At 37.0% G+C, this 16205-nt stretch overlaps 1 protein-coding gene across 5 annotated transcripts in view; it reads left to right on the top strand.

Moving 5' to 3' along the window:
• Positions 1-16205, top strand: part of PIGF (phosphatidylinositol glycan anchor biosynthesis class F) — a 36617-nt gene that overhangs the window by 134 nt on the left and 20278 nt on the right. For 3 of the 5 annotated variants that reach the window (XR_013331367.1, XR_013331368.1, XM_077749293.1), the window contains exons 2-4: positions 1935-2183; positions 3580-3671; positions 5149-5265. Coding sequence is in view for 3 of the 5 variants with exons in the window: in XM_077749293.1 (XP_077605419.1) it covers positions 1956-2183; positions 3580-3671; positions 5149-5265 (437 nt within the window). In the remaining 2 variants the exon portion in view is untranslated. Of the gene's footprint in view, positions 1-56; positions 126-210; positions 649-1934; positions 2184-3579; positions 3672-5148; positions 5266-16205 lie in introns of those variants that run through there. The other 2 variants (XM_077749295.1, XM_077749294.1) reach the window with 2 other exon arrangements.

The raw sequence follows: 16205 nt of genomic DNA, 5'->3' as shown, positions 1-16205 counted from the left end.
AAGCTGCCCCCACCAGCTGCTCATGTGGCCGCCAGTGTCTGTGCCCCCGTCCGTTCGAACTCACCCTTCCGGCGTGACCCAGGGGCTGCCCTGATGGACTGGCCCTCTTCTGGATCCAACTTTCTGTGTGTGACCCTTCATTTCTCCTGGTCTCCACGCCGGTGCTCTTTGATTATGCCTCTCAGCTAGTCCCCCGCTGCTCACACACGCGCCTGCTGAGGCTTGGGCAGCGAGCGTCCCGAGCGAACGAGTTTGGGGTGGGGCTGAAGAGACCGGCCCCGCGATTTCCGCGAAGGCTCCTATGCGAGCCACCCAGAAAGGTGGCTCAATACCTGGGGACGTGGGCCAGGTCAGACCCCGGAGGCCGGGACCGTGACCTCCCGAGCGCGCCCCGTGGGCGTCCTCGCAGGCTCATAGGGTCCACCCCAGGGCTGCTTTCTCAGGAGAGGCAAACACTTGACCCATCCTCTTCCTTTTTTGTTCGTTCGATGATTCAGTAAGCATTTGAGTTTGGGTACTTGCTCACTGTATTAGGTCCAAATCAGCCCCTGTCATTTGGGGTTCTGAGAGTAGCCCAGAAAAATATCCGAGGAAATGTGAGGTGGCTGTTGAGACTGTATTCCAGATCCTCTGACCGCTCCGCAGAGGGTAGGAGCAGCAAGAAACTTTCCTTTTTTTTCTTTTTTAACCTTTGTATATCTTTATATCAAAGAGGCGAAGCTTTGACATAGCTCTAGCGCTTGAGAGCTTGGGACCTTGGACCTGTCTCCTAAAATGTATTAGCCTATTTCCTTATCAGTAGACTATTTGCCTTTGAAAATTGCAGTGCAAATTATCTGAGAGCTGTTAGGACAAGGCCTGGACTTGCCCTTTTGTTTTTCTGGAATATTCACCACAATGTAACATGTGGACTATTACTTTAAATTAATAAAGCCCCTAACGTAACAGTAGCCAATACTATGTATAAACCCTGTTAAATATCTATATATATGACATAGAATGTGTATTTTATAGAAGGAGAAAGTTGACTTTTTCCCCTTCCATTTATGCTCTAGTTTTGATTGGAACCTAACACCTGTAACAGACATTGTCATTTTGGTATTTCTGAAGCATTGGGCTGCCTTAGTTTAGCATAATGTTCTTTGGACTTTCTTGATTACACTGGCCACCATTTGAGTATTGAAGTGTGCGTTTGGTGTCACTTGTCATTTACCAGACGGTGTGAACTACTGGCAAGGGTTAGACAGGAGTCCACATTGGTTAAAAAAAGAAATACCAACAGTTTAGCCAGAGTGTATTCATGGGGTTTTTAGAATGCATAGGTTATATTTCCAATAAGGGCAAATCATTAAACCATGCGTGTTGTTTTCACCTCTGTGATTTTGGAAAAAAACAAAAAACAAAACAAAAACCAAACAACCAGATCCCTTAATTGGGCCTAGTACATGACCCTGTTTCAAATTAAAAAAAAAAAATTTTTTTTTTACGTTTTATTTATTATTGAGAGACAGAGAGAGACAGAGCATGAGCAGGGGAGGGTCAGAGATGGGGAGACACAGAATCTGAAACAGTCTCCCGGCTCCAAGCTGTCAGCACGGAGCCTGATACAGGGCTCAAACTCACAAATTATGAGATCATGACCTGAGCCAAAGTGGAACGAACTGCACCCCCTGGGGGCCCCACATGACCCTTTTTCAGAAACCAGTTACAAATATTTAAGATACTAGTAAATTTGTCCTTTTAAGGCTCTGAAAGCTTTTTGAACCATATTACTCTACATGTGCATTTATACATATGCATCTTCTCATACTCAGAAACTAATACATTATTGTGCATAGAAAGTTGTAACATGCTTACTTTTAGGTGTTGGAGCATTTAAACAACGGAGAAAGTCATTATTGCATATGCTCTTTTCTTAATTTGTTTTTCATTAGATAGCCACTCAAGAAAACACCATGAAAGATACTGATATCAAGAGACTACTGTATACTCATCTTTTATGCATATTTTCAATTATCCTAAGCATCTTCATTCCATCATTCTTCTTGGAGAACTTCTCAATATTGGAAACACACTTGACATGGTTGTGCATCTGTTCTGTTTTTGTAACTGCCGTCAATCTAGTATTATATTTAGTAGTGAAACCGAATGCATCCTCTAAAAGAAGTTCATTATCATATAAGGTAAGGCTTATTTCTTGATAACTGATTTTTAGATAGAGGTGGTGTTTCTCTTAATGAAAGAATGAATTATTAGTCATGTCATCATGGGGTTATTTACAGTGAGTAAAGAAGACATGATTTTTTTTCTTCAGATGGGTAGCCTATTATTGCTGGAAGACTGCCTACAATGTTCAGTAGGTCCTTGCTATGCATCAGATGTGGAATTAGGGCATCTTCAATGGATACTATCGCGTTATTAACCTATATAGTCAAGTTTTAAGTCACCATTGAAGATAAATACATGATATAGTAGTCCTATCTTTAAACTTTATAAGACATTTAGTTTATTTTCATTTATTTTTTGCATATCTGAAAGAAACTTAGTGGGTTTTTCAGAAATTACCAAACAAAAGCCTCTGTGGTAGCTTTTTTTAGAAATGTTTTTTTATTTCTGAGAGAGAGACAGCATGAACAGGGGAGGGTCAGAAAGAGAGGGAGACACAGGATCCAAAACAGGCTCCAGACTCTGAGCTAGCTGTCAGCACAGATCCCAACCCAGGGCTCGAACCCACGAACCATGAGATCATGACCTAAGCCAAAGTCAGATGCTTAACTGACTCAGCCACCCAGGCACTCCTGTGGTAGCTTTGTTTTAAACATGGTCTTCCTTGACTAAACAGTGTTAAGAGTTTTCAGATGTTAGATCCTATTTTCTGAAATATTTACTAGCATGTAATACTTAACTATTACTTTAATAAAGTCCTCACTTAACATTATCCAATGCTATATATAAGCTCTCTTGGGTAATTTAGAACATTTACTGCTCTATGATTAAAAAAACTCAGTATATGTTTTATAATTATTTCTTTTTAAGCTCCAAATCAAGTAGGTCCCATGCTGATTTGCAGACATTCTGGTCTTTTTTCAAATGGATCACATAATAACATGAATATAATTTGGGGAATAATTTAGTGTTAGTACAGTTTTCCTAAGGATTTTGTTTTTAATTGAAAAAAATAGTCATTATTTTCTGCATATGTTTCATGTATCACGTAATTAGGACTATGTGTTTGTTGTTTTGTATCCTAGCATTCTGTTGTTGGTAAATATTTTATAAACACTGATTAATAACATAGCTCGGTACATACCCTAGGAACAGAAATGCTTTTTGATTCTAGTGCTGATCGGGCGGGTGGAATATGGGGGGCAGGTTGTGACTCGTAAGCTGCTTTGTGGAGCTGTATGGAGGGCTTTGCACCTGAATGTGTACCAGACATGGGATCTGACTTCAGGCTGCCTAAAGGAAAGAACGTTCAGCTGTTTCACACATGGGAATAAGTTGTGTTTGTAGATAAAGTGGAAGCATTTCCACTAGGCATTGTCTTGAGTCTTTAACTTGTTCTTATTTCTTTTTTAGGTAACCAGGTTTTTGAAATGCTGTATCTACTTTCTTATGTCATGTTTCTTCTTTCATGTGATTTTTGTTCTATATGGAGCACCACTCATTGAGTAAGTCTGAAATTTTTACCTTAAGGCAGTTATGTTCTAAAATGCTCATTTACTAAACAAAGCGCTAATTCTGTTGGTGATTAAAGAAGAACTGTGGTATGTTTAATTACTGGGTCACAGAAGGATGCTGACATGATTGCCCTTCCTTAGAAGTGTTATTCTTTTAAAAAGCAGTATAAGTACATAATTCATTAAATTCTCCTATCAGCTAGCCTTCTGTTACTGCAATGCATGTGGGGGCTGGGGAGGTAGATGAGAAACTATACTATACCAATTATTTCGTGGCCCTTAGGACTTGTAAGGGAATTTACTGTAATGATATGTCTAAATTAGTTACAATTAGCATATCAGTTCTTAGGAAATGTGATTCTGAAGTGCTTGAGAACTATTTGTTTTCTTAAGAAAAGTCAATAAATCCCTGCATTTAATTATTTAATAAACTGATGTTTATAGTTTATTTATTTATTTATTTATTTTAAAATATTTTTATTTCTAGGAGAGAGAGAGAGAGAGAGACAGCGTGAGCAGGGGAGGGTCAGAGAGAGGGAGGCACAGACTCTGAAACAGGCTCCAGGCTCTGAGCTGGCAGTCAGCACAGAGCCCGACGCAGGGCTCGAACCCACGAACCGCGAGATCATGACCTAAGCGAAAGTCGGACGCTTAACCAACTAAGCCACCCAGGCGCCCCTGATGTTTATAGTTTAAAGGCAGCATTTAACTCCACACTTTTTCAAAGCTGACCATATTTTTAAAAAACTCAATTCATGAATATTTCTTATATATGTTCATCATAGATGGGGAAACTTCATTTAGCAGTGATTAATGATTACAGTGAAACAAGTGATGTGGTACACAAACACACAGTTATGTATATAGTTTTATACATATTTGTACATAGTTGTATGTACATACACTAAAGTCACAGTTAATTCTTTCCTAGAGAGGGGAGGATAAGACCTTTGTAATGAGGAAATGGTAGTTTCTTTTTAATTCGTTTTAGAGTAGATTGAATGTCTTGAGCAGTGGTTCTAAGACCAGCATCAGCATTTTATAAAAGGCAAATTCTTAGGCCTCAGAAACTCTAGGGGCACAGCCCCCCATTCTTCACTTTATCTAGCTTTCCAAGTGATTCCAATACAGGCTAGAATTGAACCTGTGGCTGCAGAGAAAGTTCCAGACACAATTCGGTTAGAAAGTTAATTATCTAGAAAAGGGGTTTCTTTTAGGGGAGACTCTTGTATGGATTAGAGGGCATTTAACACTTCTGAACTCTATCATTAAAGCCAGATATTTGCTAGATTGTTTTTTAGAGCTTGCATTTCAATATATTTTTTAATAGTTATTTTGGTAGGTTATCTTTCAAGGTAAAGTGTAAGGACATGTCTTTATATTAAATCTATTTAAGTAACAAAGATTATGTGTGTAAGTGAACCTTTCATACTTTTAAAAAAATTAATAAAGTTTTTTTTTTTCCTAGGCTGGTGTTGGAAACATTTTTATTTGCAGTTATTTTGTCTACTTTTACTACCATACCTTGTTTGTGTTTGTTAGGACCAAATATCAAAGCTTGGCTAAGAGTTTTCAGTAGAAATGGGTAAGTTTTAATTTTACATTTTGATGATGTTTGAAATTTTTAAAAATTAATGTAGTATTTTTCTATTCGTGGCAGCTTGCTGGTCGTTTTATGAGTCTTTTCCAGCACTGGATGGTTCTCAGGGATGCCTTAAGGGCCCATTGCAGTTGAGGACTGGGGACAGGGGAGAGGTGGTATGCATTTGAGGAGGACCCGAGCAGGTAGAATTACAGGTGCCTTCTTCCTCTTTAGCAAGATCAGCTCTGCTTTTCTTCTGTTTGCTAGGATTAGCCTTTTGTTTGAAAAAAGGCTTTTGCTACCAAAAGGCGGCTTTGAAAATCACTACTCAGGGATGATTTGTCACTGTGATAAAATTGCTACAGATAAAATTGCTTCCATACATCTTATAATGTAGAATTGGGGTCTACAATCTAAAAATGCTTAGCCAAACAGCTATGATTACTTGTTTAGCTTCTTTGTGTTAAGACATCTGAGTGCAAGTTATACAGGGTTTTCTTGGCCACATATATATTCAACACAGCTAAGTTAAAATTTTAGCTTCTTGAAAGGCATTCAAATGAATGTTCAAATGAACCATTTCCTAACAGAAATGGTTAAATTGTAACCAAAAAAGCTACAAAGTTATTTGATGTCCATGATTTTGTCCTGTTTATCATCCCGTAGCAAAAACTTCTTGAGCTCTTACTCTGCTCCATGCTCTGCAAGCTTGGTATGGATTCTGAAGTATTAGCCATGATTCTCCGCTTGAGGAGCTGTATGTTCAAGGGACAGGAATAAAATGAGCAAACAATATGAGATTAAAATTGTGTAAATCATATAGTAAGTGCTGTTGGAACTCAGAGGGTTAGGAAACCAATGAAAAATGAGCTGGAAGGGGGAATGATCTATAAAGGCTTTGGATCAGCACTGTGACATTTGGTGAAATGAAGGAAAAAGGGAACGACACCCATGTTAGGGAAATGAATGAAGCCATAGAAACTGAAACGAAAAGTGGTATTTTTCCTGATTTGGAAGGGAATAGCCCAAGTAGTGCAGAGGAAACATCCTGGTTCAATAGGCTCCATAAGTTATTGACTTATCCTTTTGCAATGAATATTGTTTGTTCCCCTTCAGAACCATCTTCTGGTGTTGACAAGGTCTCTAGAAAATAAGAGTGTAAGCACTGAAAACTTTTTCCCAGGGGAGCCTGGATGGCTCATTCAGTTAAGTGTCCAACTCTGGATTTCAGCTCAGGTCATGATTCATGGGATTGACCCTGTGTTGGGCTCCACGCTGATAGGAACCTGCTTGATATTCTCTCTCTGCCCCTCTCCCTGCTCGTGCACGTGTGCTCACTCTCACTCTCTCTTAAATAAACTTAAAAAAAAAAGAAAACTTTTCCCCACATCATTACTGTAGTAATGGCATTCATTTGTTTTAGCTTTTTAGTTTGAAATTTTTAAAAATTTTGTAATTACTTTTTTTGAGAGAGAAAGAGAGCTTGTGCACGCAAGTAGGGGAGTGGCAGAGGGAGAGGGAGGGAGAAAATCTTAAGCAGGCTCCATGCTCAGTATGGAGCCCCTCTCGGGACTGGATCTCTCTACTGTGAGATGATGACCTGAGCTGAAATCAAGAATCGGACGCTTAACCAACTGAGCCACTGAAGCGCCCCTTAATTTGAAATTTTTAAAGAATGAAAACCAGTCGGAATGTTATAGGTTTGGATTGGTGATTTTTCCAGCTTTGAACTGTGTTTCTGATAATGGTGTATTTGTGGGAGATGTTGTCATCTCATTCTGCAATATGTTGTGCTGTAATACGGCGTTTGCATTCCTTGAAATCCCTGCACCATGCAAAATTGGGCAATAAAAAACACAGAGCCTATGGGAAAGACAGGATTGAGGCATAACACTCAACAACTTTGACAGTAACACATAAAAAAAGACAGGAACTTAATAAAAATGGTAGTACAGTTGTGTATATGTTAAATAGTTAAGAAATTGATAAACATTAAGATGAATATGGTACTTTTCCTTCGAAAAAACCCTGAAATTTAATTTTGGAAGTAGGTGTGGGAGGAGTTGCCACTTGTAAATTATTATGAAGTGGTAAAGGAGGTTTGTTGGAAGTCTGACAGGAAGTTAAAGACCAAATACGGAAAATGTGACCCATACACTTGAGGGAAACTGCGAGAGCTGAGAGATGGGGTTTTGTTTTGTTTTTGTTTTTGCTTTTTTATGTTTCAAGTTTTTATATAAGTTCTAGTTAGTTACATATAGTGTAATATTAGTTTCAGGAGTAGAATTTAGTGATTCATCACTTATATGTAACACCCTCTGCTCATCATAACAATCACCCTCCTTAATACCCATCACCTATTTAGCCCATTCCCCATCCACCCTCCTCCAGCAACCCAGGGAGGGATTGAGATATAATTCAAATACTATTCACTTTACCTATTTAAAGTGTACAGTTCAGTAGTTTTTAATATATTCGCTGAGTTGTACAGCTGTCACTGCAGTCAAATTTAGGACATTTTCATCACATCCAAAAAGAAATTCCATACTCTTTAGCTACTAATTCCTTATCTCCTCTCCCCTAGCCCTAAGCAACTACTAATTCTCCTTACTGTTTCTATAGATTTGCCTGTTCTGGACATTTCATGAAAACATAACCATATAATATGTGATCTTTTGTGATTGGCTTCTTTCATGTACCGTAATATTTCTAAAGCTCACCTATGTAGTACTTCATTCCTTTTTATGGCTGAATAACATTCCATTGTGTGGCTGTATACCACATGTTGTCTATCCACTCATCAACTGATGGACATCTGGGTTGTTTCTACTTTTTGCTGTTATGACTAAGGCCCTGTAAACGTTTGTACACAGGTGTCTGTATGGACTTTTTTTTTTTTTTTTGAGTACATACCTAGGAGTGGAATTGCTGGGTCTTGTGACAACTCTCTGTTTAATTGTTGAAGGAGCTGTTAGATTGTTTTCCAAAGTGACTGCACCATTTTTACATTCCCACAGCAGTGTATGAGGGCTCCAATTCCCCTACATCCTTGCCAACTTTGTTATTATCTGGCCTTTTGATGACCACCATCTTAGTGGGTGTGAAGTGTTACCTCCTTGTGTTTTTTGTTTGCATTTCCCTACTGACCAGTGATGTCAAGCATCTTTTCATGTGCCTATTGGCAATTATATATTTTCCTTAGAGAAATATCTCTTCAGATCCTTTCCTCATTTTTTAATTGGATTGTTTGTTGTTTTTATTATTAAGTTCTTTATATATTCTAGATACAAGTCTTTTATCATATATATAATTTACACATTCTTTCTCTTTGTGGGTTGTCTTTTCATTTTCTTAATTGTGTCCTTTGAAGCACAAAAGTTTTTAATTTTGATGAAATCTAATTCATCTGTTTTTGTCTTTTGTTGCTTGTGCGTTTAGGGTCATTTCTAAGAATCCATGGCCAAATCCAAGGTCATAAAGATTTACTCCTATGTTTTCTTCTAAGAGTTAAATAATTTTAGGCTTTACATTCAAGTCTCTGGTCCATTTTGTATTAGTTTTTGTGTACTGTGTGAGGTAAGGGTCTGACTTCATTCTTCTGTGTGTGGCTTGCCAGTTGTCCCAGCACCATTGTTGAAGAGGTTCTTCCCCTCCTTTGAGTGATTTTGGCACGCTTGTCAAAAATCAGTTGATGTAAACGCATGATCTTTACTTCTTTTTCCATTGACCTATATATGTATCCTTATGTCAGTACCACTCTGTTTTGATTATCTGGTAGATGTTTAAGGGATGTGCATGTTTTGTGTATTCACATACTGCTTAGTGTGATTGGGTGCAATTTTTTTGTGTTCACTTTCTGTTTCTCACAGATGAATTTGCTCATATTCTCTAGCATATCAGTCAAATTGGAACAGATTTCAATGGTCAAAACAAGCGTTTTAGCAGAACTTATATATATAAATTTCTAATATATTAAAACTGAAAAAAATCAAACTTTAAAACTCAAGGGAAACAAAGAAGCTATCTATCCTTCATTTCTCTTCGTAACTTACCATGACTTTAATAATGCATATATTTTCTGATACTGCTTTAATCCTGTTGCTGTATTTAGCCTGAACTATGTCTTAGAGAAATGCCTATCATTTTCTGCTGGGTTAAAAGGGGCTTTGTAAAAATTTATTATAAAATTTGCCTTTTGAATCTTCTGAGATTTGCAGAGTAAATTTGTTGTCACCTTGTTTTTGTACCTGTCATCACTTTACAGAAGGGTCTGTAACAAAGTGAAACTAAAAATTATAGGAAGGGAAGTACCATTTTCCGGCTAGCTGACTGACAAAAATATGTAAATTTCATAATGCGTAGTGATAAGGGCTTGGGGAAGTAAGCGCCAATGGGAATATAAATTGGTTCAAGCTCTGTTTGGTAATATCTATAAAGATTAAAAATAACCCATTTTGCTTTTCAAAAAATACCCATTTTGACCTAGCAGTTCCACTTCTAAGATTTTATGTACTAGATATATTTTCATATATTTACAATATATTTCAGTACCTACAAAATATTGAATGTGTAGCTTTGAAAATAGCTTAAATGCCCTTTAATAAGGGGCAGATTAAGTTAAATTTAATGCAGCTATAAAACAACAACCACCACCACAACCCAACCATTTACTTACTGATATGCTGTTAGTGGAAAAAAGCAAGGTGAAGAAATGTGTGCAAGATGCTACCATTTGTGTAAAAAGTGGGCAAGAGAGAATAGATATACCTGTATAACTTTGGAAGAGTACATAAGAAACTGATAAAATTATTGGTTGTCTCTTGGGGGAGGATCTGAGAAGATAGGAGCTCATCTCAGAAGACTTCCCACCGACTACCCTTTGCTGTCTTCTGAAATATGAACCAAAGTAATACACTACCTAGTCAAAATGAAAAATTATAGTGGTTCAGGTTTTGCTAATACTTAGCTTATTTGGGGGGCATTGAAAGTTAGTCCTGTATCAAGAAGTTTTTAGATTTCTCTGATGCCACCTCAACTTCGGTAGGCTGCAGAAATATCCTTCAGTTGCTGGAGGATTGTAGCTAAAAATAATCTGTAGCTAGTGNTAGCTTAAATGCCCTTTAATAAGGGGCAGATTAAGTTAAATTTAATGCAGCTATAAAACAACAACCACCACCACAACCCAACCATTTACTTACTGATATGCTGTTAGTGGAAAAAAGCAAGGTGAAGAAATGTGTGCAAGATGCTACCATTTGTGTAAAAAGTGGGCAAGAGAGAATAGATATACCTGTATAACTTTGGAAGAGTACATAAGAAACTGATAAAATTATTGGTTGTCTCTTGGGGGAGGATCTGAGAAGATAGGAGCTCATCTCAGAAGACTTCCCACCGACTACCCTTTGCTGTCTTCTGAAATATGAACCAAAGTAATACACTACCTAGTCAAAATGAAAAATTATAGTGGTTCAGGTTTTGCTAATACTTAGCTTATTTGGGGGGCATTGAAAGTTAGTCCTGTATCAAGAAGTTTTTAGATTTCTCTGATGCCACCTCAACTTCGGTAGGCTGCAGAAATATCCTTCAGTTGCTGGAGGATTGTAGCTAAAAATAATCTGTAGCTAGTGATCTGAAGCATTTTAGTTAACATCACCTAGGGTGGGGAATGACATAGTAATATGCAAAAGTAATAACGTTAAAGCATTTTCATGTGTCTTATAGCATTTAATTCTCACAGCAAACTGGTGAGGTACTCCTGTTTTCATCATCTTCTAGGTGAAGGTACTAGAAAGCTGACAGATTAAATGATTTGCCCAAGCCCTCGAATAGCCAGTAAGAGGTAAAGCTGGGACTTGAATGCAGATCATCGGATGGTACAGAAGGTTTTAGAAGGCTATATTAACTGAGGGTCAGAAAATGAGTTCCTGCCCTCTCCTTACTACTTAGTGGCCAAGTGATCTTAGACAAGCTATTTAACTTCAGAGATCCTCATATGTGATATTTTTAGAACAATACTAATTTGCACTTTGTAGGGTTATTGTCAGAACTGAGTGAGGTGATGAGTGAAATCAAATAGCAAATGCTTCAGAAATGTTTGTCAGACGGATTAATACAAATGTCAGGGAGCATTTGTATGTTTCACACTCCCAGTGCTGACTGCTGTTTGTCTTAGTACCCCCTCCTGCTTTAGGTAGCCGACCCAGGAGTGCAGAGCATAGACAGCCACAGAGAAGGAGGAAATTCTTTCCGTTGATGTAGTATAAAACTAATTTGAGCTTTGTCATGAGAGGGTCACTCAAGTCTTCATTCCTCCACCATACCTTAGCGATAGTTGTTTATTTCCTAGTACTTTTACCATATTTTAAGAATTTAGCATAAAAAGCATGTCAAAATTTGAATAAGTCAGGGAATAGTTAATTTGGTATATGAATTTGTTTGATGTTAGAGTTGGCCTTCTCAAATGTTCACTGTTATGCAAAAATATTTTATTTTATTAAAAAAATTTTTTTTATGTTTTTATTTCTGAGTGAGAGAGACAGCATGAACAGGGGAGGGTCAGAGAGAAAGGGAGATACAGAATCTGAAACAGGCTCCAGGCTCTGAGCTAGCTGTCAGCACAGAGCCCGATACGGGGCTCGAACCCCCAAACCATGAGATCATGGCCTGAACTGAAGTCGGACGCTTAACCGACTGAGCCACCCAGGCGCCCGTATGCAAAAATATTTTAAAAATTCAAAGATCTTGTGGCTCTGCAGTGATCATATGAAATACCTATAAGAACAACTTGTAGTTATATCAGAATTGTTCCAATATACAATTAGCGTTATTTACATTGAGTCATAACTTTGGTTCCAGAGAATTCTAGTATTATTTAGGGAGGTTATACAAACATGAATACTGTATTTTTCTTTCTACCCAATAATTATTTATAACAGAAATTGAAGTTCTCATTTGAAATTCTTATGCTGTAGTTCTAATTCATTAAGTCCTTAAAATATCTTATAAAGTATTGATTCAAGATTTTAGAGCTTTATATATTTTTACTGTTTGTCCTGTGTTTTAGTGAATAAAACACAGTGGAGTTTTTTTGTTTTGTTTTAGTATTATTAAAATACAAGTACGATGTTCAGAACAAACAGTCCAGTTTTGAACTGAGCTCATCTCGCTCAGTTTGGAATCGATAAAAATATTTTATACTATTTTGTGCAGAATAAGTATTATATCCAAAATTTTAATGTATTTATTTGCATGTTTAATATTGAGTAGATGATAAACAGATGGAGACTGAGAAACATAAAAGCTTTGATTGTGAGAACCTTGTATGAATTATATCCTGAGAGTAAAGGACCAATTCTAACACTATTGAGATTTAATACTTAAGTAAATGACATAAATTGTACTAGTTTAACAAGATTTTTCCTTAAAGTGTTATTCTAGATTTAAAAAATACAAAAGGAAACTACTTTAAAGAAACTTGAAGGTAGAAAAATAATTTGGTTTTTTAAATTCTACCAACTTCTATTTGGTACACTTACTACTGAATAAACTCAATTCGTACTAATAGAATTCAATTTGTTACCTTGGTGTTATAATTATTTTACAGGGGTTTTTTTTCCTCTTTTGTGGACTCTCTTGTAAAGGCAAAGAATATTCTGACTACCTTAAAGCTATATTTTTCATTGAAGTTTGATTTTTGATTTATCAGTTCTTTTATGCTGTTATTAGCATGTTGTAAGTTAGAATCTGACCACTTGTGGTGAACTGAAAAACTTGAATTTCTGAATAGGTTCCTGAATTTGTGGTTATCTTACCAAGGTGAAGATAGTAGGACTTGTTTGTGTAGACAAACACAGTAGCCATTTTTTGTCATCTTTGTATTGAAATGGATTCTATATTGAAAAACCACCATGGGCATTAAGAGTGAAAAGATAGTGAATGACCAAAAATTTATACATTGTAAAAAATAGTAATTTAGCCTTCATGTGGGCACAAAAATTTATTCGCAAAGAGGCACTGGTTTTATTATTCATTCAGTGGGATTGGGGAAAGTTTATATAAGAATTCTGTAAAATATCTTTAGCTGCCAGGAGGAGTTCTGTGGGGTCTCTTTTTTAGATGAAAAGATGAATAGTTTAAAAGATCAGCTCCATCTAAACAAGCACTATTTTGATGACAGCCTGTCTGAGCCGCAGTGCTCACTGTTAGCTACCCCAGGCACCTGATTGTGTCTGGCATATAGTAGTGAATTTCAGTGGAAGCGAATAATATGGACAGTTACTTAGAGCTCATTATCACGAAGATTGACTGTAGTATTGCTTTAGTCACTTTTTAGGTTCATCCACAGAACAGTGGGCCGTTCATTCTATCCTCAGCCCTATTGACTATGTGTATACATTCCTTAACTATGAAAAAATTAGCCAAAAACCATAGAATTCAGATGACTGTATTATGGAAACTTATAAATAAAGGCGAATAACCCAATGTCAGTGCCTATAGCGCTAGACATTCTATAATAGAAAGGAATTTATTTTTTTAATCTTGTTTATTACAAAAGAATATGTAAGAATTTGTATAGTAGAAACATATAGGAAGTTCCAGATCCTAGTAATCCTATCAGAGAAGCAGCCATCACTGACTGATTTTCGTCTAATTCTGTCTACACATATCACGTTTGCAATTTAAAAGCAAAAATGGTGATACTGTCACTCTCACTGCTTTATAACTTATGGTTTTTTTTTTACTTATTAAGAACATCTGTAACTGTATGTGTATATAATCTAATTTTTCTTGAATAATGTCTTTAGTATATCTTTATCCTTAATTAAGAATACTTCCGTTTATATTGGTTTGAACGATCAGGAAGCTGATTATCTCACATAGCAGAGACTGTATGGTTCTAGATACAGATAGAGAGAGAGTCAAGGTGTAGCTGTGCTTCTCATGGATTTTCCTGCTTCTTATCCTCAGGCTGTTAGTGAGATGGCAGCAGTCCTTTCCCTTGAGTCTTCCTAAGCTCATCACTGGGAGAGAGAATGGGATCACCATGATTTAATTAATCTGATCATCAGGGATGGGATGAACGTTGGGCAAGCATTCCATGTACCATGGTTTATTTAATTCCCTATTGAAGAGTATTTTCAAATTTTTAGGCTTATAAATAATATTGACATGAATATCTTTGTACCATATAATTTTATATACTTGTATAACAGTTTCTGTAGACTACATTCCTGGAGTAGAATTCCTACATCAAAAGAAGTTGACAGACACTGCCAAACGAAAGTTCTAATTGGAATTATATGTATATATCTACCAATAGAGTGCTAGTTTCCCTAAATCCCAATCAGGACTATTTACTTCGTAATCAAGTAAATTTATGAGGGCTGTTGCCTATTGGGCTCTGCCAAGGGGGCTGACTGCTACCACCATAGCTTCATCTCATTTCTAATGAGATGCATAAGCCCTGGCCAGACATTTTTGCAAGTTTGATCTATTGAACATTTATTAAATTTCAGCTGAATATTACTGATTACATTGCAGGGATAGCATTTCCCTTACCCTGCCTCCCTTTTCTTTTGCCTCACATTACAGAAAACTGGGTAGAAAATACCATCCAGTCCTCAAAATTCAGCTTCAAGCCAGGAAAAATTGGTCTAGTTAAGATGAGAAGACAGCTTCTAGGATAATTCACTCATGGTATCTGAGCAAATGTGTAGGGTGGGCAGCCTGCCCATGCGAAGTGTGAGCAAGACGAAAAGAAATGGCATGGCAATCTAACAACACATTATAGAAGAAAAAGAAGAAAAAGGCATGTGGAAGACAAAAGAATCCAGCCTGGAAGAAAATAGTAGTACTCAAGGAACAAAAACAAACTACTCAGTTTACCATAGAAAAATGTTATTAAGGACATAAATTCAATAAAATAAGAGCTCAAAGATAAGATGATGGGGCAAAAATGAGGCGGAGAAGGAGATTATAGAATTAATTAAATAAAATGAGAATCCAAACCACACCATCTCTTGTCAAAAATTAGAAACATAGACAAGTTAGAAAATCAAGTTCTAGCTTGGAGGCAAGGTTTGAGCTAATCAAAATGAATGAGGGATAGGGAAGAGTAAAGCAGTTAGAAAAGAAATAAGTGCAGAGAACAAAGGAGATGAGCTTAAGACTAGTTAGTAGTGTCCCTAAAATAACAAAACAGAAATTAATTCGAAATACGATAGAAGACAGTTTCCCCAAATGAAGAAATCAGTACATTACGGGGACTCACTAACTATTTAAAACATAGTTGAAAATTAGGGTTACAGAACAGAATATAAACACTCTAAAAATAATATAAGCATTATAAGTTATGCAGTGGGGAAGGGAAGATGGAGAAAATATAACTGTATGCCCCAACTACTCTGGCTGTCCCCAGATCCTGATCCTTTTTGATAAAACTCTTAAGGCAATAAGGATTAAATGAAATTCTATGTATTGAATAATGAATCCTCACCTTCTGCCTACTCCTTTTCACTTGCTTGGCCCAAAACACTGACAGCCAGGCTTGTGCAGTCGAGGCAGAGTATGGAGATACTTCTTTCAGGGGGAAATGGTGTAAAAGAAGAACCTGCAGATACTGACATTTGGGGGTTCTCGAAAAGCCAGGGTCCCTAGTCAGTCCCTGGGACAGTGAAGCCCACTCATGCACAGTGGACATTTGGTCATCTGTTGAATGTTCACTTTTTTGTTGTTTTTTTAAAGCATACGTTTATTGAGATACAACTTCAGACCATAAAACCCACCCATTTAAAGTGTACAATTTAGTAGTGTTTAAGTATAGACACGGTTTTATAACCATCACCACAATCTAATTTTAGAGGATCTCGCCACACCAAAAAGAAACTGTCCCCCTCCTGCCCACCCTTGCACACCCTCTCACCTCCTTCTCAGGCAACTGCTAA

This window comes from Crocuta crocuta, unplaced genomic scaffold (genome assembly GCF_008692635.1).
Source record: "Crocuta crocuta isolate KB4526 unplaced genomic scaffold, BGI_CrCroc_1.0 scaffold118, whole genome shotgun sequence".
In the NCBI taxonomy this organism is placed as follows: Eukaryota; Metazoa; Chordata; class Mammalia; order Carnivora; family Hyaenidae; genus Crocuta; species Crocuta crocuta.
This window is presented reverse-complemented; position numbering and strand designations above follow the sequence as displayed.